Source organism: Bos taurus, chromosome 3 (genome assembly GCF_002263795.3).
Source record: "Bos taurus isolate L1 Dominette 01449 registration number 42190680 breed Hereford chromosome 3, ARS-UCD2.0, whole genome shotgun sequence".
NCBI lineage: Eukaryota > Metazoa > Chordata > Mammalia > Artiodactyla > Bovidae > Bos > Bos taurus.
In genome coordinates this window covers 993,782-1,021,750 of record NC_037330.1, presented here as the reverse complement: position 1 = coordinate 1,021,750, position 27,969 = coordinate 993,782, and the positions used below count along the sequence as shown (strand labels likewise).

The 27,969-nt window shown below is 45.1% G+C and overlaps 2 protein-coding genes and 2 non-coding genes across 12 annotated transcripts in view; 3 read left to right on the top strand and 1 right to left on the bottom strand.

Annotated features, from left to right (window-relative positions):
- The window catches only part of RCSD1 (RCSD domain containing 1), a 71,808-nt gene extending 61,247 nt beyond the window's left edge, over window positions 1–10,561 (top strand). For all 6 annotated transcript variants that reach the window (XM_005203423.5, XM_010802719.4, NM_001034418.1 and 3 more), the window contains 3 exon segments: window positions 3–206; window positions 2,833–3,471; window positions 8,685–10,561. In XM_005203423.5, the coding sequence (XP_005203480.1) occupies window positions 3–206; window positions 2,833–3,471; window positions 8,685–8,717 (876 nt within the window). In that variant the 3' untranslated portion in view covers window positions 8,718–10,561.
- A 7,036-nt stretch (window positions 10,562–17,597) lies between these two features.
- Window positions 17,598–17,669, top strand: TRNAP-CGG (transfer RNA proline (anticodon CGG)). Its single transcript has one exon. It is a non-coding gene; the product is annotated as a tRNA-Pro (tRNA).
- A 660-nt stretch (window positions 17,670–18,329) lies between these two features.
- On the bottom strand, window positions 18,330–18,401 carry TRNAP-AGG (transfer RNA proline (anticodon AGG)). The gene has a single exon. It is a non-coding gene; the product is annotated as a tRNA-Pro (tRNA).
- A 6,073-nt stretch (window positions 18,402–24,474) lies between these two features.
- Window positions 24,475–27,969, top strand: part of MPZL1 (myelin protein zero like 1) — an 81,903-nt gene continuing 78,408 nt past the window's right edge. For 3 of the 4 annotated variants that reach the window (XR_009493810.1, XM_059884793.1, XM_059884792.1), the window contains exon 1: window positions 24,475–24,720. Coding sequence is in view for 3 of the 4 variants with exons in the window: in XM_059884793.1 (XP_059740776.1) it covers window positions 24,630–24,720 (91 nt within the window). In the remaining variant the exon portion in view is untranslated. 4 annotated transcript variants of the gene reach the window in all.

Here is a 27,969-nt window from a genome sequence, read left to right as displayed (position 1 = left end):
AGGCCAATTTAGTCTTTGATCCAGCAGCCCTGCTTCCTGGGGCCTCTCCCAAGAGTCCTGGATTCAAGGCCATGGTGTCACCATTTCACAGCCCGCCTTCCACCCCCAGCAGCCCTGGAGTGCGATCTCGGCCCAGCGAACCAGAGGAGGTGCCCGTCAGCTTTGACCAGCCTCCTGAAGGCAGTCATCTGCCCTGTTACAATAAGGTACTGTCTGGGTCCTAAGTATTGTAATGTCTTTGTTTATAATGTCTGTGGAAACGTGGGTGCTGGGCAAAACTGAATTATCTCTACCCTGCTGTTGTCCTGGAAAAAGGAGGACACACCTTAGCTGTGGTCAGAGTGCTTTTTAACAAAAGATATGTCTCCTCTTTCTGGCAAGTGATCCCTGAACTAAGATCACCCTCTACCTAGCCTGTCTCTCTCATCCCCTCTCCCTGCAACTTGCTCCCCTCACCTGAAAGGCAGGCATGGGGAGGGAGCGAGTTCTCCATCCTTTGTGGAGAGAGAGGGGGGAATTCACAACTGACCCCAGCTGAGACATATGTCAAAAGCAGTGACTCAGCAAAAAGGAGGACAGGGTCACTAGGTTGACCTGTCCTGACTTGATTCGAATACTCCCAAGTGACCCGAGTAGGCTCAAATCATTTTTGCTACATCTTGCCCTAGTTAAAGGGCTTCCCAGGTGACGCTAGTGGTAAAGAACCTGCTTGCCAATGCAGGAGACGTAAGAGATGCGGAATCGATCCCTAGGTCAGGAAGATCCCCTGGAGGAGAACATGGCAAGCCACCCTAGTATTGTTGCCTGGAGAATCCATAGGTAGAGGAGCCTGGAGGGCTACAGTCTATAGGGTCACAAGAGTCAGACACGACTGAAACGACTTAGCCTGCTCGCACACCCCAGCACACATCCAAACTGTTTCCTTTGCAAAAAGATGTGTAACAAGGCTTGTTTCTGTGGATGCTGCCTGGTACTCAGTGTGTAATTTCATCAGATCCCTGCCCTACTGGAAAGAGGTAAGAATCAGGGAATCAGAGGTGCATACAATCCAATACATTCCAACAATACACCCAGCAAATTTGGGCCAGAGCCAGGGAGAGGCTAAGAGTTAAAGGGCTCCAATGCCAGGAAATGGTATTAATAAATGTATGTGACTTTAGAATTATGGATGGAGAGACCAGGATCTTCTGGACCCTTCCAGAAAATCCATCTAAGAAAAAGAGATCAAATATGCAGAAACAGGTAGAGCCCAAGGAAACAAAGAGGTGATGGGGTGGGCTTGAGCCTGCTGGCTGGGGGCAGAATAGGGATCCTTCAGCCCAGAACAATGGAGAGACCCCTGGGGGCAGAGAGGAACCCCGGGGAGAGCCCTAATACTGGGTCTTGTGACAGCAGTGAGGGAGCAGATGGGATTATTTCTGAACCCTGCAGGCCATGAGGACTGAGGCCTTGATGGCTCAGACTGAGGCCTGAGGCTAGCCTCTCTGTGGTCTCAGCAAAGTTTCTGGGAAGCTCTTTTAAAACCAAGCACTCATTCTAAACCTGGAGAAGGCAATGGCACCCCACTCCAGTACTCTTGCCTGGAAAATCCCATGGACGGAGGAGCCTGGTAGGCTGCAGTCCGTGACGACTGAGCGACTTCACTTTCACTTTTCACTTTCATGCGTTGGAGAAGGAAATGGCAACCCACTCCAGTGTTCTTGCCTGGAGAATCCCAGGGACAGGGGAGCCTGGTGGGCTGCCGTCTATGGGGTCACACAGAGTCGGACACGACTGAAGTGACTTAGCATAGCATAGCATAGCATTCTAAACCACTGAGACGAAACTAGGATTGACAAATGCAAAATGTTACGTGGCGTGTGGCATCTTAGTTTCCCAGCCAGGGATCACTGACAGGGGGCACTCTTAACTGCTGGGTTATCAGAAAAGTCCCTACTTTGCACATTAATTTTTAAAGGACAGATCATGTGAATAAAGTAGGGCATCTGATATAAACATGCCCACTGAACTTCTGACGAAGTCCAGTGGACGAAGGTGAGGCCTAGTTCTGAGTCTCACACACTTTCCACTTACCTTTGTCAAAGTAGCGTCCTCAAAATGTTAAAACATGACTAATATGAATAGAGATTTTGTTCAACTTGTTAATTTATGAGGAAATCTATAAGGTGGTAAAGCTCATTCAAAGAACTGGTTATTTATAGGCAATTAAATAGAACAAATGTGAGAATAAAATTGCTAAGTTAGACACCAAACTGATTGATGTTTTACAGACCAATAAAATCTTAGGGTATCTTTTCTTATTGGATAGAAAGCATTTTTATCTTCATCCACACAGAAAAAATTCTGCTGCTGCTGCTGCTAAGTCACTTCGGTCGAGTCCGATCTGTGTGACCCCATAGACGGCAGCCCATCAGGCTCCACCGTCCCTGGGATTCTCCAGGCAAGAACACCGTCCCTGGGATTCTCCAGGCAAGAACACTGGAGTGGGTTGCCATTTCCTTCTCCAATGCATAAAAGTGAAAAGTGAAAGGGAAGTCGCTCAGTCGTGTCCGACTCTTAGCGACCCCATGGACTACAGCCTACCAGGCTCCTCCATCCATGGGATTTTCCAGGCAAGAGTACTGGAGTGGGGTGCCATTGCCTTCTCCGAAAATTTCTGCAGGTTACCGTATAATACCATAATCCCATAGGGCTCTACCTATAATAAATAGCTATATCCTCATGGAAAATCAAATGATCCTCAGGTGGGGCTTGTGAAACTGGCATTGGAAGAACATGCGTCCTCGCCTTGGCCGTTTTCACAGATGTCCATTCCTTAACACTTTCTTCCAGGTGCGGACAAGGGGCTCCATAAAAAGGCGTCCTCCCTCCCGGAGATTCCGACGGTCCCAGTCAGACTGTGGGGAACTGGGGGAGTTCAGGGCCGTGGAGCCTTCCCAGGAGAATGGTGCCAAGGAGGAAAGTGGGGACGAGGTGTTCCCAGCCAAGAGCAAAGCCCCAGGATCCCCTCCTCTGAGGAGGACGTCCAGCAGGACAGAGAAGCTGGAGGAGAAGAGCAGGGCCGTGGGGGAAGCCCAGGAGCCGGAGAAGATTGCGGGGGGCTCTGAGGAGGGGGCTGGCCAGCATCCAGCCCGAGCCTCCAGCTCAGAGGCGGAGGATGGGTGTGGGAGCCCCAAAGAGGAGAGACCGGCTGGAGAGCAGGCGGAAGAGCCTACAGAGGTGAAGGAGAGGGTGGCCAGTGAAGAGGAGGAGCCCAGACAAAGCAGCCAAGACACAAAGGAGCTGGAGGAGGGAGCCGTGGAGGAGGAGCCCCCTCAACCCCCTCCTGGAGGAGGGGCGGGCGGCCACAGCCCAGAGCAGGGGACCAGCGAGGAAAAGCAAGATGAAGGGGCCAGCCTCAAGCCAGGCTGCAGCCCCAACTCTGGAGCCCACGCCCAGCCGGACACCAGCAGCGAGGTCCCCAGGACAGAGGTGGGCAGCTTGGCTTGTCCCTCCCACCCCACTCCCAACCCCCAGGACAGGGCAGGGCCAGCTCACCCTTTTCCCCATGCCCTACCCCTTATATCTGTCACCAGTCAGCCAGGTGTGCAGTAGCACAGGTGCTGGATTGAGACAGGCTGTCACTGATGGGGAGCAACAGAAAGGGAAGTGTGTCTTATGCTCTGCCTCTCACTGCCTCGCAGTCCTGGCATCTTTCTAGGTATGACTGAGACCCACACATCAAGGCCTCCTGATGTAGTGTCCGGGCCTGGGCTCCCTGCTGTGGTGGATTCCAAGAGCAAAGGAGGTTCTCCTTCCATAGCAAACTCACAGTCTAGCACCTGAGACCAGCAATTCCTTAGGGTGCAGTAAAGAAGGCAGGGCTTCTCCTAGGGAAGCCTGGAGCACAAGTTGGGGAAAACAATTTGTATGTGGAGAGTGCCAGTGGAGCTTCAGGGTGAGGGTAGCTTTTGATTTGGGCCTTTAAAGGAGGTTTTGTGACTACAATAAAAAATAGAATAAAAAATTTTAATATAAGCTATACTCCAATTAAAAATAAAATGAAATAATTTTTAAAAAAGAAAGCACACAAAATGAATAGAGGGGGCTTTATGTTCCATCTATGTGACTTCCCTGATGGCTCAGACAGTAAAAGCGTCTGCCTGTAATGCAGGAGACCTGGGTTGGATCCCTGGGTCGGGAAGATGCCCTGGAGAAGGAAATGGCAACCCGCTCCAGTACTCTTGCCTGGAAAATCCCATGGACGGAGGAGCCTGGTAGGCTACAGGCCATGGGGTCGCAAAGAGTCGGACACGACTGAGCGGCTTTACTACACTTTATGTTCCACCTATTCATGCACAGGGGTTAGATTCCTACTGCACATGGGTAGGGGGAGTGCCTCAGTCCCTTCCTTCCTCCTGGGCCTGCATTTATTCACCTAGCTCCTTCCACCACTCCCAGGAAGCGTACCTTAACCTCACCTACCTATGCCTCAGGAGCAAGACCAGCCTTCCACAAGAAGAGTTCTGTGTCCCATCCCCTACCACCACCCCTGACAATCTCATCAACAAAGTCACCCTCCAGTGTTTTCCCCTTCCCTTTGTATCAGTTCATTCATTCACTCAAGCCACCATCAGCCTCCGACTGCATTAGCCTCTTATCTGACTTCCTGCTTCCTTTTTTTCCGCCTACATAGTCCATTCTCTGTACAGCAACCAAAGAGGTGTGCTTGTGTGTTTACTCTAGATTTTAGTAATTTCTAAAATTACTCATGTCTTTAGGGCTGCCATAACAAATTACCACAAATTGGCAGCTTAAAAACAATACAAATGTGTTGTCCCACAGTTCTGGAGGCCAGAACTCCAAATGCAAGGTGTTGGTTGGGTTGCTTCCTTATGGAGGCTTGGAGGATGAGTCTGCTCCATGCCTTTCTCCTAACTTCTGCTGACTGCTGGCAACCCTGAGAATCCTGTCTTGCCTTTTCCAGCTTCTGATGGTTGTCAGCAATTCTTGGCATTCCCAGGTTTGAAGACTTATCACCCCAACCTCTGACTCTGTCTTCACATGGTCTGTCTCTGTGTGCCTCAAAACTCCCTCTCCTCTCTCTTATAAGGACCCCAGTCATTGGATGTCGGCCCACCCTAAGTCTAGAATGGTCTCATCTTGAGATCCTTAAGTATGTCTACAAAGATCCCCTTTCCAAATAAGGTCACATGCACACGTACTGGGGGTTAGGATTGGACATATCTTTGGAGGAAGACAACTCACTCACCTCTGCTCCCCCTTGTTCCATGGCTTCCAGGGCACTCAAAACACAGATTCCAAACCCTCTGTGAGGCCCTTCTCTGCATGGGGGCCCCTGCCAAGCTTTCCCTGACTCTCACCCTCGCTGTACCCCAACCCTGCCAGTGTTTTTGGTTTGGTTTGGTTTTTTCAGTGGTTAATATCTAGATCCTTGAAGCAAATAGGTGAAGTAATTTATAAGCACAAAATTGGTTGAACAGACTGAAAGCCTGTAGCTCTCAAATGCCATCTGAGAGCTGTCGTTTAGGACTGTGCCCAGATTACATAAGGCCTGGCGTGTGTACACCCTTCCAGCCCCGCTTCTTTGTGGTTGTGTTTTTATACTCCAAATTGTTAGTGTTCAGGTCCTAATGTAACTTTTGAATGTTCTTTCCTCAATAGCAATACTTTAAAATTTTTGATTTTCAAGATTTTCATTTTTTTATTACTTAAATGCGAGGTGCTACCTCTTTGCAAGAGTGTAACAGCATCTCATTTCTTACTTAATTGCATGTGTCATATCCTCACTATGTGCAGAACACTGTACTAGTTACAGTGTGTGTGTGTGTGTGTGTGTGTGTGTGTGTGTGTGTGTTGGCAACAAACACACATCCACTCCCAGGGAGATTTTAATTGAAGAATGATAACTTCTTGAAAAAATTCTTGAGGATTTAGTATGTTAAATTCTTTAATATACAGGGATAAATACGGGTATGTGTGTGAGGTGCCAAGTGAACAGCAAAAAGACTCAGGGGAAAATAATGTCTTTTCCAGAAACTGTACATCCAAACTTCCCCTTTTTCCCTTGAATCAAACCAATAATAATATGCTATTCACTGGGACTTTTCAGTTTATCTACTCTTCTTTAAGAATTGGCAAAATTTGGTAAGGTAAACAAAAGGTATGGTCTACAGATTCCTAGTGTAATTGTAAAATAGAAGCTGGAAGACATAGCAAAGACTTTCTCCTACTTTGCCTATTTTATTAATGTCAGTTAATAAATTAATGAACTAAATTAATAAATGTTAGAATCATTTTCCAACTGACCTGTATCTAAAATTACTGGGTAAGCTGTCTAATTTTTATTACATAGTACACAGAATAAATTCTCATTTTCAAGATTCTAGCAACATGGGAGTATGGAGAATGGATTTTTTTTCATTGATTTACAATATTGTGCTAGTTTCAGATGTGCAGCAAAGTGATTTGATTATACATATATATGTGTATACATCTGTGTTCTTTTTTTTTCATTCTTCTCTATTATAGGTTATTACAAGATAGCAAATATAGTTCCTTGTGCTATACAGTAAATTTTTGTGATCTGTGAGAATGAATTTTGAATCTCTGCCCTCATCTTTCTCTTTGTGCCTTCTCTTCTAGTAGACATAATCACCATAAATCACTCAGTGTTCATATTTTCAGTCCTATTTGGGTTTGATGGGCTGAGTTGCAGTTATTTTGGACAAAGATATATTTTTTTAATTCCTGCATACACTTATCCCTTCCTCTTGACAGTCTTTGACATTGAGTATATTCTTATGTAGTTGATCTGATCAATATATTTCTACCAATCAAAGAAGATGGGGGTTAGATGTGGAGGTCAGGGGCGGGGGTGGTACTGGAACAGTGTTTCTTTATTGTGTGCTGCCTCTGCCTGATCCAGGAAAGACCTGGGACAGGTATGGTATCCCTGGGGAAGCCTGTGCCCAAGGGGCCTACATCGTAATTGTCCTCACCGGGAAATCCTGTGGCACCACTGCCTGAGGTATTTTGGTTCTAACCTTGACCAGGCTTGAGAAGACCAAAATAAATTATCTGGATTTATACAGAGGTTCTTTTGTGAAGCAGTTTATTCTGATGAGTAGAGCTGATATCCTTTGTGTCAACTTGAGCTCTGTGACTTTGGATGATTCCTGTCCCTTGGAGACAGTCACTTATGAGCTGTCCTTCTGTATGTTTTTGTTGTCCTTCTGCACCTTAATCTTGGTTTCACCATGGACCTGCTCTGGTTTTCTGTATTAATCCCCAAAGTCCAGTCACTCTCACACCCACCTCCTGAATGTCATTGGTGGAATGCACAAAACCATGCTGCCTGGATCTGTTATAAACTCTTGCCAACCTGGCTGAACCATGTCCATCCTCTGCAGGGACACCCTTCACGGCTTCTCTGTCATCCTATTTTCATCCCCATCTCCCCAGCTCACTGCCTGCCTCTTCCTCTCCTGCTTCGCAAATGACCTCATCTCCTGTTTACCCAAAAGGAAGACCGGCCTGTTCGTCACCTGCCTCACACCCTCAAAGAGTCTCTTTTCCCTGTGAATCCGAGGAGAGGCCCTTTATCCTTGATAAGATTACCCCTCTTGTTTGCTGTATCAATCGTTTTCTGGACTTTTCTACAAGATATTTGTAGAGCATACGTGTGCCTTTTAAGCAAGGGGGTTAGCCCAAGATTTTCCTGTTCGGTTACCCGTCTGTATTTCTAGCACCTCACTAGCTCGCCCCTTTCTGCCTACAAACATTCATCTCTAATCCTAAAGATAAATCTCTCAACTCTGCTCTCTGACCCTCACGCTTACCAATGACTTTGAAGCTCATTCATGCCCTCCCATCCACCAAAGACCTGACATGTCTCTGCTCTTGTCATCCTGACCTCTCTGAAATAGCTGATCCTGGCAACCCACCCTAGAAACCACGTCCATTCTTTGACCTCTGGCTGGCTGTGCTGCCCTGGCCCCTTCTCGGCCTCTGGGCAGCATCATGACGCCTGCACCTGCTCCTCCCCATCACCTCCTGGCCTCTCCTGACTGCTTAGCACCAGCCAGGCTCTCACATGGTCCCAGCTGCGCCCCACAGGCCCAGCAGCCCCTCCTTCCACACTCCCCAAACCAGGCTGCTGCTTACTTTGTTTCTTCAGTTACTTTCAACTGAACCTGAAACTCCTTTTTACCCATATACATTCCTGCTCATGAGGAACTTTTCTTCTTTCTCTTTGATTCTTCAGCAGTGTTTCCGGATGATGAAATTAAAGGGAATGAGTGATGAGGGGAGAAGCTAGGGCAGCGAGGACATGGGAGGCCAAGCATCAAGGAAAAGGCAGTGTTCTTGTTGAGAGCCCAAGCTCTGATCCCGGGGTTTAAATCCTGACTCCCCCACTTGCTAGCTCTATGACCTAGGGGAATTCACTTGACCTCTCTGTGCCTTAATTAACCCACCTATAAAACAGAGTAAATAGAAGTACCAAACTCATATTGCTTTTGTGAGGAATAAATGTGTTGATGAGTATGAAAAACTATGTCAGTCACATAGTATTATTATCACTATTACTATGGTTACCTGACTTAGCATCCCCAGGAAGACAAGCTGAGTGTCCAGATTTCCCTACTCTCCTCCTAATTTATTCCTTCCTCTTTTGCTCTCAGGACAACACCCCTGTCCAGGACACTAAAATGTGAAGAGCACATTGCTTCTAGTGATGAAGCTGCTGGAGCCATGTCTTTGAAAGTAGCAGCAAGGATCATAGTAGCAGCAAAGGAAGCCATTGCAGGACACGATGGGCTGAGAGTCTGAAGTCAGCCTGAAGACACAGGGTGCCATTTCCCAACATCCACACCGTTGCAGACGGAGAGTGGATCTGAGGGCAGAAGACTTTGATCAGCTTGAGTTTGTGTCACTTGATGGACTTTTTTTTCTTTTTTTTAAGAAAACTTATTTAAAACAATTTGCTGTGTTGACAACTCCCCAGGGATACTGGTCAACCTGTGGGGCCCAGATCCACACCCATCTATCCCTACAGCTGACCTCAGAACTGGACTGGCATTTAGCTAATCAGATTGAGTTTATATAAAGTGATAGCCTTTTTATTATTCCTAAGTTTTCACAGTTCTCAAATGTAAGTAAAAACTCATTTCAGGTGGCTAGAATCAAAGTAGTATCACTGGAAATATACATCCTGTAAAGTTACAGAAGACCTGAAATTGTATGGAGACCCTGAAACAACCTTTCAGCTTGGTCCAAATTTGACTGGTCAACCAATTTTGAAAACACTGGACTAGAAGAGATAATTATTGAAACATTTAAAAATATGTGTCTGTTCCAGCGACAGGAGCTTTGAAAGTGAAAGCAAAGTTGCTTAGTCGTGTCAGACTCTTTGTGACCCCATGGACTGTAGCCTGTGAGGTTCCTCCATCCATGGAATTTTCCAGGATTTTCCTTCTCCAAGGAATCTTCCTGACCCAGATATTGAAACCAGGTCTCCAGCATTGCAAGCAGACGATTTTACTGTCTGAGCCACCAGGGAAGCTCCCCATCTGGAGCTATCCCATCTGGTAATTTACCAGGAGCTTTCCCATCTGGTAATTCTCTAGTTAGGAATTTTCAGCTCATCTCCTTCTGCCAGGGGACAAGGAGGCAGAGGCAGGCAGCAACTCCTTTGGGGAGGAAGAATATCAAGAGGTTTCACAGGTCTGCACTTCATTTCCTCTTCCTGAAAGCAGAGCAGTGATACCTGAGCAGTGCCTGCCCTCTGGTTTATCCTGGGAAGATAACGTTTGTGCTTCCAGAAGGGGAGCCCCGAGCATGAATTAGATATCTCCTGGGAAGTGCACTGGGCATCATGATGTGCAACCTACATAATAAGGACATCCTTCCCTGACTTGAATGGAAACCCAGGGTCTCCTCCCCGACTCCGGAGGGATGGAGTGGGTCGTTGGCCTGTTCTCCTTGAATAGCTCTTGCTTAAACGTTCTGTTGAGAGAGTACAGGAAGCTTCGCTAGGAACGGGGGGCCTGACTACCCCTTTCTTAACATACTCTCTCCCCCCTTCACACACTCCTGCTGAAAGATACTCGTCCAAATAAATCTTAATCTTTAGAGTTGCTTCTTATTCAGATTTATTTCAGTATCTCAACATACGATTTGGTAGTTGGAGCAGTCGTTTTTCTGGAGGTCTCTTAGACCATACTCTATCTACTCTGACTTCAAAAAGTAGTTTTCCAGACTAAAAGGCCTTATCTCACCACTGGTACCTCAGTTTTTATCACCTCATTACAGTTTTTCTAACTCCAGAATAGTATGAATATTTGATATATACATTTTTTCAAAAACTATTTTTAAATTGAATGTAGCTTCTAAATCTTGTAATCTAGTGAAGACTGATTCTATAATAAGTTTTGTATTTTAGCAGAGTTTGGGAGATATGTGTGTCAGTTATTTTGAGATCTATATACTATCTGTCTATCTACCTATCTAATCTCTTCACAGAGATGTATACCCCCTAAACAATACATGGATTTATTTATATATGTCTTTGGGTTGTTTATATATGCATGCACTTATCTAGGCAAAAGTTTTGAGAATGTGAGCTTGGCTGTGGGTGTGTGTGGTGAAAGGGGGAAATATGCCATTCTTCCTTACTAGAAAAAGGAATGGAATAGATGGGATGTGAATGTAGAAATAAAACTCTATCTTACATACCTTACAGTAGCAGATGAAGGAGCAATAAAAATGACAAGAATGTGACACTGAAGGAGCATGTGTGATGGTATCAAAGGTCTCACCAGTTCCCTGTTAATCACATATTTGATCTGTTTTGTGAGAACATAGAGACCCTATTCCCAGGCATTGTTATTGGTGACTCCTGGTGGGGAATTCATGAAGCGAACCCAGGACCCTGTTCCTTGCTGGTGCTACAGCCTGGGTGTTCAATGCTCTCTCTTCTCGAAACACTGTGATTCAGCGATGCATCGCTATAGTTGAGACTAGGACTTCACACTGGGGATTAAAGAAATCCATTTGTGTTTTAGGTGGAACAGTCATCACCAGGCCAGGAAGACTTTCTTTCATTCAGGCTCCGTTAATAGGTTGAAGGAAAACACTGTTTCTTCACAGCTGCAAGGTTGAAGAAAAGAGTCAGAATCATTCTTCCAATTCCTTTGTAGTCCAGCTTGAATTTTAAACTGTGTTCCTCCTTTCTCCAGAGAGGGAGCATGAAGAAAACCTGACTGTTTTGAAGGAATATGCCAGTATTGAAAAGAGGCTGTGATGCTGTTTCAGCTGCATGTAGCATTAGGTAACCAACCAGCTACCCACAAAAACCCCGGAGACTCAGGACTCCACTCTCTTCACCAAGGTCACCCTGAAAAGGATCCAGTTTGCCAGACCAGTTTTAGCTTGTGACCAATTGACTAATCATTAACATATGTTAGATAATGGAATAAAGGAATGGATGAACAAATAGTTCATCATCTTTTGATTAAGTACTCTTGGAGGTGTAAAAGTTTAATGCAGTTGAATGAATAAGGACCTTCAGCTGCTAATGAAAGGAACTCAAACTGGTTGATACTAAACAGCTATGTCTATGAATCTCTCTCTCTCTCCCCCTCCTCCTTTCTCTATTTGCCTGTACACTGAATAATATACATTGACAATCCATGGACAGACCTGAATACAATCAATTAAGCAATGTCAGAAATCTCTGTCTGTTACTGGTCTCTGCTTTCTTCTGTTGACCATAGTCTCAAGTAGGCTCTTCCCAGCCTGCAAACCCAATAGAAAGAGCTTATTGTTTCCTAATAACTGTAGGGGAAAGTCCTACAAAGGTTTTCTGTAGGCTCCATGGGGATCACATACCCATGTCTGAACCGATCGTTATGAACAAGGAGATGCAGAGATCAGATGGGCCAGCCCTTGGTCACATGCTGTCTTCTGCAGTTAGGGCCTAGGTGAGTGAGTTCTATCATCTTCAAGGACGGTGAATGGGAGTAACAGGGTGCCTCAAGGTTAAAGCAGAGTGCTGTTACTAAAAGAAATGATGCTGGGTAGGCAACAACGAAAAACAAAACAGAGTCTGAGCAAAATTTAAGTGCTACCCAAATAAAACAGAATTTGTTTTCAGAAGCCACCAAAGAAAATAGTCTCATTTTTCGTGTGATGTTTGCTATGTCCAGAGCCAGTCTGGAGCTCCAGTGGGTTAAGCCAGTGTCTGTGTTGTCCATTGCGCCAGTGCTTCATGTGTTATAGGCGCTCAATAAATATTAAGTAAGGAATGACTGAGCTGATTTCAGACGGGAGTAGGATTATCTTCAACATTTATCACTGCCCTACAACTCCCTCACTGATACCAGATGCCTGAAATGTTTTAATTACCAACTGATTCCATTGCCTCTAGTCTTCCCAGTCAAAATGCATATCCTGAGAAAGAGAATATTTTAAACCTTTGTCATCACATCTTGAATTGAGTTTGTTCTAGAAAACCTTCTAGAAGGGATTGAAAAAGAACAGCAGAGTACATGAAAGTCTAGGGGCAGTTTACACATTTTCCTGAGTTCCCAGTCTTGCTTAGAGTAAGCCAGGCCCAGTGATGTCATGATCAGAGTGCCTATGGAGGCTGAGAAAACCATTACTCCAGTTCTGCTCTCCGAGTCAAGAAGAGCCATGGGAATTCTGGAGAAACCACAATTGCAGTCAAATGGGGCAGGAAACTGTGGTTCTTTGATCCTCCTCAGAGAAAGAAGAGATGATGAATGTGTTAAATGCCTCACAGTGTAAAGGGAGCCACCCACTTCAAAAACAGGAACAAAGAGAATTACTGACTTCTCTTCCTGGAAAGTTCTGGGCTCTCCATGGGACCTGCAACACCCTGGCACAGTCAAGGAGATGCCATGAGGGAAACAGGATGTAGAAGGAAGAGGTTGAAATGGGCTAGGATTCCTCACTGGGCACTCGTGTCAGTAATGACTCTGGCCCTTGATGGTGTAGTTGTATATGAAGTTTTGAAAAAATTACTTGTATTTAGACAAACCAATAATGTCAGTTTCTTCCCAGGTGGCTCAGATGGTAAAGAATCTGCCTGCAAAGCAGGAGACGTGGATTCAATCATTGGGTTGGGAAGATCTCCTGAAGAAGGGCATGGCAACCCACTCCAGCATTCTTGGCTGCAGAATTCCATGGCAAGAGGAGCCTCGCAGTCTACAGTCCACGGTGTCTCCGAGTGGGACATGACTGAGCAACTAACACTTTCACTTTCATAATGTCAGTTGGGTTTCCTTGGTGGCTCAGTCAGTTCAGTCACTCAGTCGTGTCGCACTCTTTGCAACCCCATGGACTGCAGCATGCCAGGCTTCCCTGTCCATCACCAACTCCTGGAGCTTGCTCAAACTCACATCCATCGAGTCAATGATGCCATTCAATCATTTCTTCCTCTGTTGTCCCCTTCTCTTCCTGTCTTCAATCTTTTTCAGCATCAGGGTCTTTTCCAATGTGTCAATTCTTCAAATCAGGTGACCAAAGTATTGGAATTTCAGCTTCAATGTCGGTCCTTCCAATGAACACCCAGGACTGATTTCCTTTAGGATTGACAGGTTGGATCTCCTTGCAGTCCAAGGGACTCTTAAGAGTCTTCTCCAACACCACAGTTCAAAAGCATCAATTCTTTGGCGCTCAATTTTCTTTATGGTCCAACTTTCACATCCATACGTGACTACTGGAAAAACCTAGGTGGACCTTTGTTGGCAAAGTAATGTCTCTGTTTTTTAATACCCTGTCTAGGTTTTTCTTTTTGCTTTTCATTGCTTTTCCTCCAAGGAGCAAGAGTCTTTTAATTTCATGGCTGCAGTCACCATCTGCAGTGATTTTGGAGCCCAAGAAAATAAAGTCTGTCATTGTTTCCCCATCTATTTGCCATGAAGTGATGGGACCGGATAACATGATCTTTGTTTTCCGAATGCTGAGTTTTAAGCCAATTTTTTCACTCTCCTCTTTCACTTTCATCAAGAGGCTCTTTAGTTCTTCTTCCCTTTCTGCCATAAGGATAGTATCATCTGCATATCTGAGGCTTTTGATATTTCTCCCTGCAAACTTGATTCCAGCTTGTGCTTCATCCAGCCCAGCATTTCACATGATGTACTCTGCATATAAGTTAAATAAGCAGGGTGACAATAAACAGCCTTGACATACTCCTTTCCCAATTTGGAACCAGTCTGTTGTTCTAACTGTTGCTAGAGTCTGTCCGGTTCTAACTGTTGCTTCTTGACCTGCATACAGGTTTCACAGGAGGCAGGTAAGGTGGTCTGGTATTCCCATCTCTTTAAGAATTTTCCAGTTTGTTGTGATCTACACAATCAAAGGCTTTAGTGTAGTCAATGAAGAAGTAGATGATTTTTTGAATTACATACTGTTGAAGTCTAGCTTGAAGGATTTTGAGCCTTACCTTGCTGGTATGTGAAATGATTGCAATTGTGCAGTAATTTGAACATATTTTGGCATTGCCCTTCTTTGGGATTGGAAGGAAAACTGACTTTTTCCAGTCCTGTGGTCACTGCTGAGTTTTCCAAATTTGCTGGCATATTGAGTGCAGCACTTTCACAGCATCATCTTTCAGGATTTGAAATAGCTCACTTGGAATTCCATCACCTCCACCAGCTCAGTTTGTAGTCATGCTTCCTAAGGTCCACTTGACTTTAGACACCAGGATGTCTGGCTCTAGGTGAGTGATCACACCATTGTGGTTATCTGGGTCATGAAGATCTTTTTTGTATAGTTCTTCTGTGTATTCTTGCTTACTCTTATTATCTGCTTCCATTAGGTACACACTGTTTCTGTCCTTTATTGTGCCCATCTTTGCATGAAATGTTCCCTTGGTATCTCTAATTTTCTTGAAGAGATTTCTAGTCTTTTCCATTCTATTGTTTTCTTCTATTTTTTTGTACTCATCACTGAGGAAGGCTTTCTTATCTCTCTTTGCTATTCTTTGGGACTCTGCATTCAATGGGTATATCTTTCCTTTTTCTCCTTTGCCTTTTGCTTCTCTTTTCTCAGCTATTTGTAAGGCCTCCTCAGGCAACCATTTTGCCTTTTTGCATTTCTGTTTTCTTGGGGATGGTTTTGATCACTGCATCCTGTACAATGTTACAGGCTTCTGTCCATAGTTCTTCAGGCACTCTATCAGATCTAATCCCTTGAATCTGTCACTTCCACTGCATAATCATAAGAGATTTGACTTAGGTCATACCTGAATGGCTTAGTGGTTTTCCCTATGTTCTTCAAGTCTGAATTTTGCAATAAGGAGTTCATGTTCTGAACCAGAGTCAGCTCCCAGTCTTATTTTTGCTGACTGTATAGAGCTTCTCCATCTTCATCTGGAAAGAATATAATCAATCTGATTTCAGTATTGACCATCTGGTGATGTCCATGTGTAGAGTCTTCACTTGTGTTGTTGGAAGAGTGTGTTTGCTATGACCAGCACGTTCTCTTGGCCAAACTGTTAGTCTTTATCCTGCTTCATCTTGTACTCCAAGGCCAAACTTGCCTGTTACTCCAGGTATCGCTTGACTTCCGACTTTTGCATTCCAGTCCCATATGATGAAAAGGACATCTTTTTTTGGTGTTAGTTCTTTAGGTCTTCCTAGAACCGTTCAACTTCAGATTCTTCAGCATTAGTGGTTGGGGCATAGACATGGATTACTGTGATATTGAATGGTTTGCCCTGGAAACCAAGATCATTCTGTCATTTTTGAGACTGCACCCAAGTAGTGTATTTCAGACTCTTTTGTTGGCTATGATGGCTACTTCATTTTTTCTAAGGGATTCCTGCCCACAGTAGTAGATAAAATGACCATCTAAATTAAATTTGCCCATTCCTGCCCAGTTTAATTCACTGATGCCTAAAATGTTGATGTTCACTCTTGCCATCTCCTGTTGACCACTTTCAATTTACCTCCACTCATGGACCTAACATTCCAGGTTCCTATGCAATATTGTCCTTTATAGCACCAGACTTTACTTCCACCACTAGACACATCCACAGCCTGACGTTGTTTTAGCTTTTGTTCAGCCTCTTCATTCCTTCTGGAGCTATTCCTTCGCTCTTCTCTGGTAGCATATTGGGCACCTACCCAACTGGGACGTTCATCTCGCAGTGTCATATCTTTTTGCCTTTTCCTACTGTTCATGGGGCTCTCCAGGCAAGAATGCTTAAGTGGTAATTACCTTGTAGCAAAAGCAATAGAATACACTGCTGCTGCTGCTGCTACTGCTGCTAAGTCACTTCAGTCGTGTCCCACTCTGTGCGACCCCATAGATGGCAGCCCACCAGGCTCCCCCGTCCTTGGGATTCTCCAGGCAAGGACACTGGAGTGGGTTGCCATTTCCTTCTCCAATGCAGGAAAGTGAAAAGTGAAAAGTGAAAGCGAATTCTCTCAGTCGTGTCCGACGCTCAGCGACCCCATGGACTGCAGCCTTCCAGGCTCCTCCGTCCATGGGATTTTCCAGGCAAGAGTACTGGAAGTGCCATTGCCTTCTCCGAATAGAATACACAGATTAAAGTAAAAAACAAACAAAAACAGATACAATATGGAATCAGATTTGTTCTTCCCTATGAAGAACAAATGAAGGGAAGGTGGTCCTAGGTCTAAGTTTCTGCCCACTGACACTGCCTTCTCCACTCCTCCAAGCTAACAAGGCACCTAACTCTGTCTCCCTCCCTGCCCCTTTCATGGTCCTCCCCATCCACCACACCTTCTAAGACTTGGGTAGTTGCTGTGCCTACCATACCACTTCCTCGCCATGTCGCCTGAAATACCTAACTGCGAAATGAGGTTAGTACGTGAGAGACAGATTGTTACAGATACGCAGTGCGTTCAGTACATGCAAGGCTCTAAAAAGAGTGCGTGATCTCAAAATGAACGTTGGAAAAAAAGTTACCTGTCAATACTCTCCCCTTTGAGAATTCTTTGTCCCAACACTTCCTTGCAGGGATAAGGTGCATCCTTTCCCATTTCTTGCCAGCTCCTCGAGGTTTTTCCCGCTCCACCCACCCATGAGCGTCGTCGGCAGCCGAGCGTCTTCCGGCGGCCAAGCAGAGGCTAGGAATGCGGATGCGGCACGCTGCACACAGCCAAGTGCTCTGAGGCTGGTCTGAGCTGAGAGCGGCGGGACCTCCCCGCAAGTAGCGAAACTGGTGGCATGGGGACCCTGGGCTGCGAGCACCTGGCGGAGTCCGAGACGTCCGAGGGGCCCTGCCTGCGCCCTCCTAGCCCCGGCTTCCACCGCCCTGCCGCCCCCGCCTTCCAGGGGCTATCCTGGCTCATGGAAGGCGGCTTCCGGGAACTTGTGCGGATGGCCGCAGGCGGCGGCGCAGAGCCCAGGCGCCGGGAGATAAGACCGACCCCGCTGGGAAAAAATGCACGTCCCTTCCTGGCGTCTCTCTGGGTGGCGAAAACGTTTTGACCCGAGACCTGGGAAATGAGAGGAGATTGTCCAGCCGAGGTTGGTCGGGTGGTGCAGCTGGCGGTCGGATAAGGCTGAAGGGAGGCTCTGGGAGCGTTTTCGCCGAGAGCGGCTCGTTGGTCTAGGGGTATGATTCTCGCTTCGGGTGCGAGAGGTCCCGGGTTCAAATCCCGGACGAGCCCAGGTTTTTTTCTTGCATAAGCGGTACAATTTAAGACTCCCCCCACCCCCCCCATATGGCTCATTTAAGGGCTGAAATGAAACTATTCTAGTTCTTGAGCTCAAACCTTGACCAAGACGACCAAAAAGTACTTTTAACGAAGTAAATGATCAAATGAGATCAATTCGTACAATATGTGGTCTTTTTCGTCTGAGGGCAAGATATGAATATGCTTTACCACTTTGAAACACACGTGCTCGGAAAAGAGACACGCCTCATGCGGACCCCGGGGCAGCCCCGGAACACTCCGAGCGTGAGCGGGGCACGGAGGGTCGGCGGGCCCGGGTGAGCGGGCGCGCAGTCCGCCTCCCACGGTCGCGGTGCAGGCGGACGGGCGCGGGCGTGAGCAGATTTAGGTCGCACTTGTAGGCACCGGAGATGCCCAGCGAACGTGCTCGACTCTGGAACTGGCAGGAATGGGATGAGTCTTTTCAGAGCATCACATTGCTCTAACTTTCTACGTTTTCAGGTTATGTCTTTTAATGGTATTTGAACTTAAAGTGTGCTATAAGTTCAAAAGGTCTCAATTTTGTATTTTTCACCAACATGTATTTATTATATTTATAGATCTAAAGTTAATTTCTTTAGAAATGGATTTAATTCAAAGAAAAAAAAAAAAAGAGGGCTCGTCCGGGATTTGAACCCGGGACCTCTCGCACCCTAAGCGAGAATCATACCCCTAGACCAACGAGCCGTCTTTCTCGCAATCTTCCTGCCATCGTAAAAGCAGGAAGAACTACTGACTTCTGCGTTTCCAAGTGGTTATTCACTGTTATGTATTTATATTCCTCAGCTGTTTTGCGTTCTAGTGTAAACGGATTTTCTTCTCTTGATTTTTGAAAATCAGTAACAGAAGAAAACAATGGTGTCACTATCAGTGGAGTATTTATAATTTTATTTATATTTATGGCTGATAAACTGCAGTGAGTGTGTGGCAATTTCCCTGTGGCAGGTAGGTTCCAGATTCTCTCCCCTACTGAGTTCTGGATGTTGCACTTTCCAATAGTAGTAAAATCGTCAGTTTCTTGCTTACACCTTTTATCCTAGTGTTCAAAGCACCATCTTTCCAGCCTTGAGTGTTGCCATCTATGTGTTTTTACTCTATCTGTTTTCTTCAGCTGGAAAATCTGTTTCTCATTCTCTTTTGACCTTCTTAGAAAGAAATCCTTTAACAAATTAAAAACCAATTGTATGTGGTATATAACTGGGTTGCAGTCTTACCTCTTCTAATCATTACTTGTTAGAGGACATCAACATTAGCAGCAGCACTGAATTCTACTACATAATTGGCAAACAATTGTTATAATTGGTGTCCAGTTGTCCCAGTATCTCTAAGGCATGGTTTCTTAACTATATTTTATTTATTTCTAATTTTTTTCCCCAAACAATGTTTCACATGTTTATTACTGAGCCCCACGGACCTCTAGTGAACAAACACCAAGAAGTCAAACATTTCGTTTCTCCCATGAGCTGTTCAGACAGCAGTGAGTTCACACTTCTGTGATTCAGTTACAGTGCAAGTGACCTTGCCATGGCATAAATGAGTGCCAACGGGTAAATGAGGCTCCTTAGAGGCCCAGCTTGGGTCTTCTCCAGTGTCTTTTCTCGGAGTTATACCTGATTTTATTACCAGTTTTCATTCAAATCCATTGGGGAATGGAACGATTCTGCTTTTGTTTTTGGTCAGAAATTGCTTGATCTTCAAATTCTTGTGAAAAGACATGGGGAGGAGTAAATTTAACCGCATAGAGGAAAATGGAGAAGAGAAAAGAGCTTTTTTCCTATATTTTAAATACTTAGTATTGAGGCTTATGCTGGCAAAGCTGGTGCTCAATGACTAATTGCTGAATGACTGCAATATGTTCCAAATCCCTTAAAACTACAAACTTTGGTACTTGGACAATCAGTATTTGTGAATTGTAACTCTAACAAATAACCAGATAGGAAACTACAAGTAGACAGAGAGACTATCCTAAATAGGCCTATTTATTTTATTTCATGTACCATTCATTCAGTTTATTCATTCGATTGCTCATTCACTCAGACATTTAGAGGCACTGTGTGCTGTTATGGAGAAGGCAATGGCACCCCACTCCAGTACTCTTGCCTGGAAAATCCCATGGATGGAGGAGCCTGGTGGGCTGCAGTCCATGGGGTCGCTAAGAGTCGGACACGACTGAGAGACTTCACTTTCACTTTTCACTTTCCTGCATTGGAGAAGGAAATGGCAACCCACTCCAGTGTTCTTGCCTGGAGAATCCCAGGGACGGGGGAGCCTGGTGGGCTGCCATCTATGGAGTCGCACAGAGTCGGACACGACTGAAGCGACTTAGCAGCAGCAGCAGCATGTGCTGTTAACAACACTCTAAGTTGTTAACTTTCTACTTATGGTTCCATGTGAGTAAATTATAGTTCTGGGGTTCTAACATTCAGACCCCACCCTTTTGTTTTATTTGAAGACATCCTAACTTGAGTCTTCAGTTCTTCTTAGGTCCCAAAGCAAGGAGGATAAGAATACCCTTTAAAAATATTCATTAGTTCTAGATGTCAGCAGAGTTTATTCATCAGAACCTAACTGGAAAAAAATGTGTCCTGGACACTTAAGAAGTTTCTATTTCTCCTGGAAATGAGGAAACTACAAAATATAACTCGTTAGGTAAAATAATGTAATCACTTGTTTTCTGGGAACCTCCATCTCCACAGTTACCAAGAGGTCTGTTTTTATACTCACCTTTCCCACTTGAATTTATTATTAAGTTATTATCATTTTAGGGCTTTTATTTTTCCTATTTATTCTTCTCTAGTGATTGCAAGGGTTTGTCTTTTGTTCTGCAAGTGGCACTAGACTATCACATTTCCCTCCCAACGATGATATAGAAGACTGACAGTAACAAAACTCAGGATATCAGTTGCCCAGCTCACAGTGACAAATGTCACTCCCAGCAGGAGGAATGCCTGTGATATCTCTCCAGAGCACATCTTTCCCTCATAGGTGAAGCAGAAGTAGTACATAGGTGCTATCGGGGTACAGGGAGACAAAGAACCTTGAGGAACATTTTATCCCAGCCACAGTGAATGAAGAAGCTGGAGATACATTCTTCTATACAGTAAACCCTAAAGACTGCATTACCAAGTTCTCCCAACTTGTGCCTCTCTGCCCGGGGATACCAGGGGCACCAGAGGCACTAGAATTTGGATTTTCAGATTTTCAAAACTTTCCTAGGAAAATGCAATCCCTATCCTGGATTGGGACAGTCTCTGTAGAAATGTTAATGAAACTGATTTGCTGCTGCTGCTAAGTCGCTTCAGTCGTGTCCGACTCTGTGCGACCCTATAGACGGCAGCCCACCAGGCTCCTCTGTCCCTGGGATTCTCCAGGCAAGAACGCTGGAGTGGGTTGCCATTTCCTTCTCCAATGCATGAAAGTGAAAAGTGAAAGTGAAGTCACTCAGTCGTGTCCAACTCTCAGCGACCCCATGGACTGGAGCCTACGAGGCTCCTCCGTCCATCTGATTTAGCTCCAGATAAATCTTTCTCAGTGTGGCCTGGATTCATCTTTGACTCTATCTGATAGCCATCAAATCTCAGTGCTCCTGGAATAGCTTGCTATCACCACCCACAGATGACAGCATTCCATTCTTGCTCTGGCAACAGATTTTAAACTACAAGGCAGGAGAGAATACCACTGAGAGTACAGGAAGTGGAAGAGAATTTTACTACAATCACAAAAATGTTGGAAATTTTGGTGCCTGTCACTGTCTTTTCTACTTTTTCCATTAATTCCAGCTCTAGAAAATTATGCCCATATATATTTGCTAGCACTAGCTGCTCCTGGGTGCCTCTTATCTGATCTCTATTAAGAGAAGACTTAAAGCCCTGAGACGATCCCAAGGCCAAGCCTCCTTACTGTACTTACTGTATACTACATGAAGCAGGAAGTCTGAGAGGCCAGTGGATCTGTACACAGATCTATTATCAGACAAGACTGCTCATGGTTTTCCTTACTGACTCTGCAGGGAAAATTCTCTCCAAGAAGTCCATTCCTTTCAGAGGTAACACAGTCCATTAAAAAGACTTTTCTCATCTGATGGAAAGTCTTCAATTGATTCTGATTTGTATGCCTGGACTGACTGAGCTGAGAAGAAGGGTTTCCAGGAGGTAGAAGCAGGTCCCTAAGGAGGAGGAAGTTTGTTAAGTGACTCTCAAGTTCACAATAGTGATTGAAAATCCAAAGGTTGGTTTGTTTTCCATTTACTATCTCTACAGAAGGATCCAAAACTAGAATGCAAGGACTATGGCCGAAACAACCTCACATGATTTTTTCTTTGTAACTGTTCTCGATTAATTTAATAAACATTCATTTATCTATTCATTCAGCAAATATTTATAATCTACTTATGATCTCATAGTGGTTTTTTGTGGAAACACTTTGCCGCCCTCGCAAGTTCTGGTTTCATGGTAACCTCTCTCGTTGCTTCCTTGGGATCCAGACCTACATATCTAACTGCCTTCTAATTGACCATCTGGGTTTTCTCAGAAGTTTCAGCTGTGTTCAAGGCCTAGTTCATTAGCTTTCCTCACAGACCAGGTTCTCTTTCTGGGTTTTTTTTGGTGGGATTTTTTTTTTTTCTTTATATACATATATATGTATATGTACATATATAAAGGTCCGTCTAGTCAAGGCTATGGTTTTTCCAGTGGTCATGTACGGATGTGAGAGTTGGACTATGAAGAAAGCTGAGCGCCGAAAAATTGATGCTTTTGAACTGTGGTGTTGGAGAAGACTCTTGAGAGTCCCTTGGACTGCAAGGAGATCCAACCAGTCCATTCTAAAGGAGATCAGTCCTGGGTGTTCATTGGAAGGACTGATGCTAAAGTTGAAACTCCAATACTTTGGCCACCTCATGTGAAGAGTTGACTCATTGGAAAAGACCCTGATGCTGGGAGGGATTGGGGGCAGGAGGAGAAGGGAACAACAGAGGATGAGATGGCTGGATGGCATCACTGACTCAATGGATGTGAGTTTGAGTAAACTCCAGGAGTTGGTGATGGACAGGGGAGGCCTGGCGTGCTGCGATTCATGGGGTTGAAAAGAGTCGGACACAACTGAGCGACTGAACTGAACTGAACTGATATATGTACATGTGTATATGTACATATACGTGTATATATATATCCTTACACTTGGTACTGCTTTCTTATTTGTGAGTTCGCTTTTCCTGTTTCTCTCTGGTGAAAATTTATCCAGCCTATAAAATCCGCTTCAAATGCTATTTCCTCGATGCATCTTTTCTGGACACCTCGTGGGCCAGTGGTTCTCAGAAGAGGAAGTTATTTGTATTGAAGTGCGTCATGGGCAGCAGAGAAGCTTTTAACATGACACGTATCTTTGAGGATCACTGCCTGTTGGCCTTATATTTCTCCTTGATTCGACCTTCTCTTCAAGCACTGAAGAAAAATTTTAGTTCAGTACTTGCTTGCTACACTGACTGGTAGACTCTGTAGACTCTGTGCTTCTTGAGAGTAAAGCCTGGATATTCTAATTCTACAGCACACAATAGGTTCTCATTTAATGCATTTGTAGTCTTTCCAACATATGGCATTCCAAAAACACTTCATGAGGATCTTGCTGACAGAGAAATGAGGTGAAATGGTGTTTTCTTGTTTGTTTAGTTTTCTCTCACTGGGACTAAGGTAATTACTATCAGTCTGCCATACTACAAGGCTAGCAGGCTAAAACAGCAGAAATATCGGGAAGGCTGTTCATAAGATTGACTTGAGACAAAACCCTGAAATGAGGGGCTGCAGGGGAGTGCTCCTACCCTGCTCTTCTCCCCCTCTCATCCTAATTGTCTAATACTTGTTTCCTTCTCTCACACTACAGGCCTCCCACCTGGATTCTTCCTTTTCTTCCTACACCCTCATTTTTCTTGTGCTCGTGCCCTTCCATTTCTCCCTTTCATAGGGTGTTCTCATAAGGACCCTTCCAAACACTTTCCAGAATTTTTGGGCAACCAGTTAAGTGGCAGACACTGCTAACCAACTGGAGCCGGCTCAGGCATGGCACTTCAGAGTCAGGAGGGGAACTTGCCGATTTTAGATAAATCGAGGGACATTTACAAAAGCAAAACCCCATCCACACGTGCTCCAGGTAGCAGGAGAGAATTCCCAGTTCCCAACCCTTCTTAGCCATAAGTGGGAGGGGAAGGGTTCCTTAGAGGAAAGTCAGACAAGATGGAGACTTCTTTTTAAGCTATGAGATTTCTCAATTTGCATATAAATTATCTGAATCCAGGCAAAATAGACTTGGGATACACGGCAAGAGGGGAAATGTGTTCTATCTGGACGACTGAATCAGAAGTCTCTCCCCATCTCATTCCTTTTTTTTTTTTAATTGTGTAAACGAACTGCTGGTTTTTCTCTAGGTGAGGCTCAGAGAAACCAAGAAGAGCAGAAACGGAGGCAAAGACAATGAAGAGATCCGGGGGGCTGGACGCTCAGAAACGCAGAGGAGACGCGCGCAGGCCAGAGAAGACGGGCGAACAGCCACGCAGGCAAGCAGGCAGGCACAGGGCTCGGCGGCGGTCGCCTCCGACAGCCAGGGACCTCCACCGCTGGCAGGAGTCCTGGGTGGGACCGAGATGGCGCGGCCCCGCCTGGAGAGAGGGAATGACGGACAGTCGGTGCCTTCCAATCGCGTCCTTCAAAGTGTGCGGGGCAGGCCAATGAGCTGACTGCTGTGGCCAGCGCGGGGCGCAGGCCCCGGCACAGTGCTGGCAGGCTGTGGCTGGGGCCGCGAGCGGGGAGCGCGGCGTGGCGCTGCTCGCCGATACCGGCGACGACGAGTCCAGAGCCCTCGGCCAGGAGCCTAGCTAACCGGGGGACCGGGGCCCAGGGCCGCGGCGGCTGCGGCTGAAGGACGATGGCAGCGCCCGCCGGGGCCGGAGCACTGATTGCATCCCCAGACCGCCGGCGCTGTCTGTGGTCGGTGCTGGCGGCGGCGCTCGGGCTCTGTGAGTGATGCCGGGGCCAGAGCGGGGGCGGCGGGACCTGGTGGCCGGCCTGGCGATTGCGGGGCGCAGGGGTGGGGAGGGGGCGCGGCCTGCTTGCCCTGGGGCCTGGGGAACTGAGCTGACGGGCGGGGAGTGCGGGCCCGCAACCGGCTGGAGAGGCGCGGAGCCTCTTTCTTCTTCCTGGATCCCTGCGTGTAGAGGAGGCAGGGAGAATTTACCACTTTGGTCATTTTGGGGGGCTTTCTGGGGAGCGGGCCTGGCGGGCGGCTGCACTGTGCCTTCGCTGAGTCGCCCACCTTCTCCGCTTGGTGACTCTGGGTCGCCCAGGCCCGATTCCGGTTCAGGAACCCAGGCTTCTGGCATTCTCCACCTTTGGGAGTCGGCGGAAGGTTGCACTGTTTTCTTCTGTGGGGCCTTTGTTGGTTTGTTTTCCTGTTGAACGACTTTTGTTTTACCTTGTTGGTTCCATTTCCAGTGCTCTCCAGTCCGTTTTTTAAGTCTCGGAGATGGAAGGGCCCCAGAGTTTCATATCTTACCTCTGTAACCTGCAGAGCACCAAGAAGAAATTAGCATTACTTCTGGGTTAGGGTGCAAAGAGCTGAAATACCACTGGAATGAGCTGGCTTAACAGAGTTTCATGAAATCCATAATAATTCCAGACATAGTCACCATAGTTTGACAAGACATAGGATATTAAAAGGCACATCTGTCTTTGTAAAAAAAAAAAATCCCCATTTTTTCCTTTGCCAGATATCATAAGTGAGATATAAGGTTAAACACTTCAGGGTGGATTTACTGAATTGGATGAATTGTTTTACGGACATCTGCAGTGGTGTCTGCCACAGAACGTTTTTGTGTATTGTTGCTCTAAGCAGTGAACTTGTTGCTGTCTCAGAATGTGGTTAAAGTTATGGTCATAAAGAGAGCCAGCTCCTAAGAAACCATGGAGATTTGTTCATTTCTTTGTTTTGCAAAAATATCAGTTGCATCACTATGTCTGAACATGAAAAACTCAATAATAACTTTCACAGAAAAGCCCTGTATGTAATTTTTGGAGCCAGGAAAAATATTTAATGAATGACTTCAGGAGCTATAAAGTATAAATGTAAAAGTCCCTTCACTCTCTGGTGGTTGATAGGTGAAGATATGCTTTGTATATATAAGACAATCCATTCTGTATAAATGTCTCTTCTGAAGGGGGGGAAATGGTTAGGAGCATGTGTTTTTTGTTGGTGGTGGTGGTGATGGTAATATTCGTGTTTTAGTGAACAAGTAGAAAATAGCTTAAAACTAATGTGTATCAGAAATCTTGTTTATTCAGACAGAATTATTATGCATGAGAAGCTGACCTCTGTCTTTACTGAGGACAAAAGCAGTGAGAGAAATCTTAAACTCAGAGTACTAAAAAGTAGCTGAACTGAAGAAATAAATATTAATAGATATGAATACAAAAAGATCATCAGAATTACATCAATACATACCTTGGACATAGCTAGCTCTTCAGTAGTGGAAGATGAATGCTGATGTCTGAAAGTCAGCAGCTGTTGTTATTGGTCAATTTTAGAAAACGATTGAATGTCTCTTCTTTCAGGTTACCTTTTCTTGTCATGAATACTATACATAGCAGTTCATGTTTTACAGAAAGCCTTCTTAAGTTTGATCTAGATGCAGTTATTCCACAAACATTTACTAATCGTTTTTTAAGTACTAAGCACCGAAAATATTCTAGGAAAGATAGTCGCTGGCCTCACATAATTTGCAGTTCAGTGGGAGAAACAAAATGTGATAAGCAATAGAAGAAGTCTTTCATTAATGGTTTACTGTAAAAGCACAGAGGAGAGTCATCATCTCAGACTGAATTTCAGACTGCTAAAAGAAAGGGATGCTTGAATTAAGTAGGAATTGGGAGAAAACAGTATATGCAGATTGATGAATGAACCCGTTGGTCAGTCAGCATGGTGAGAGGTTGGAGTGTATAAGAGAGATGGTGGGAGTTGAGGCAGGAGACCCAGCCAGAGGCTCTAAATCCCAATGGACCTTGTTTGCCATTAATAAGGCTGAATTTTATCCTAAGGGTATAGAGAGCCTGTGAAGGATTTCTCTGACTATTGAGATGTGAAAGGTGTGTTTGAATGATGTGAGGCTGAAGAAACCAGAGTGTTATGTAAGAAACAAGAGCAGAGGATTGAAGACCTGAATTAAAATGGTGAGTTATGAAGAGAGGACATATCCACAAGCTTGTTAGAGGACATATCCACGAACTTGTTACAAAGTAAATTTGATGGAGCTTGGAAATTGATTTGATGTGGACTTAAAAGATGATCCTAAGTTTCATGCTTAGGAAGCTGGGCATAGTTGTGCAAAGTTATGCTTTTCACAGATGAAGAATATGGGATGAGGGAAAAGGAGTGTTGGAGGAAGAGGATGATGAAGTTACTTTTGGATATGTTGAGTTTAAGATGCTGCTGAAATATCTCAATAGAAATGGGACAGTTGGGTAGATGTTTCAGTTGGGTGGGTGAGAAGAAAGTTCTGGAAGGAGATATGGACCTGGGAGGCTTTATGTGGGTAGTAGTTAAAGCTATGGGTTGCTTGGATGAGGTCAGCAAGGGAGAGAGTCCTTGAAGGAAATACTAGAAGGCCAAGAACAGAGTTGTGGGGTGTATGGAACCTGAGAAGGAGACTCGAGTAAGAGAGGAACCAGAAGAGTGCTGTCTTGGAAACAGAGTGTGAAGTTTTAAGGGAGTTTTAACTGTGTTAGATGAAGAGTGTGAACACTTCAAGGATTCACTGAATTTGGCAATTGGAATGTCTTTGGTAAGCTTTAGGTAGGCTTGAATACACAGAACATGAAGAAGAAATCTCAGTAATTTGCACCACCCACTCCAATAAATGGCGCCATCATCCATCTAATTGCTCAACCCAGAAACCTAGGATCCACCGTAATTAACTTCCTATCCTTCAGTCCCCACATCCATTCAGTTCTTCCATTTCCAAAATACCTCTAGGACTCACCCACTTTTTTTTTCCCTCACCTACTTTTTTCCGATTGGTCTACTCCTAGATTTTTGATCGAAATCACTGTCATTTCTTGGCTGTTACTGTGGTTAACAGTAGTCTCCCAGCTGGTCTTCCCATTTCCCCCTTGCGTCTTTTTAGTTCCTTCTTTACACAACCGCAAGAATGATTTTTATAAAAATGCAAATCAGTTCATGTAGCTTTCTTGTTTGAAATTCTTAATGGCTTCTC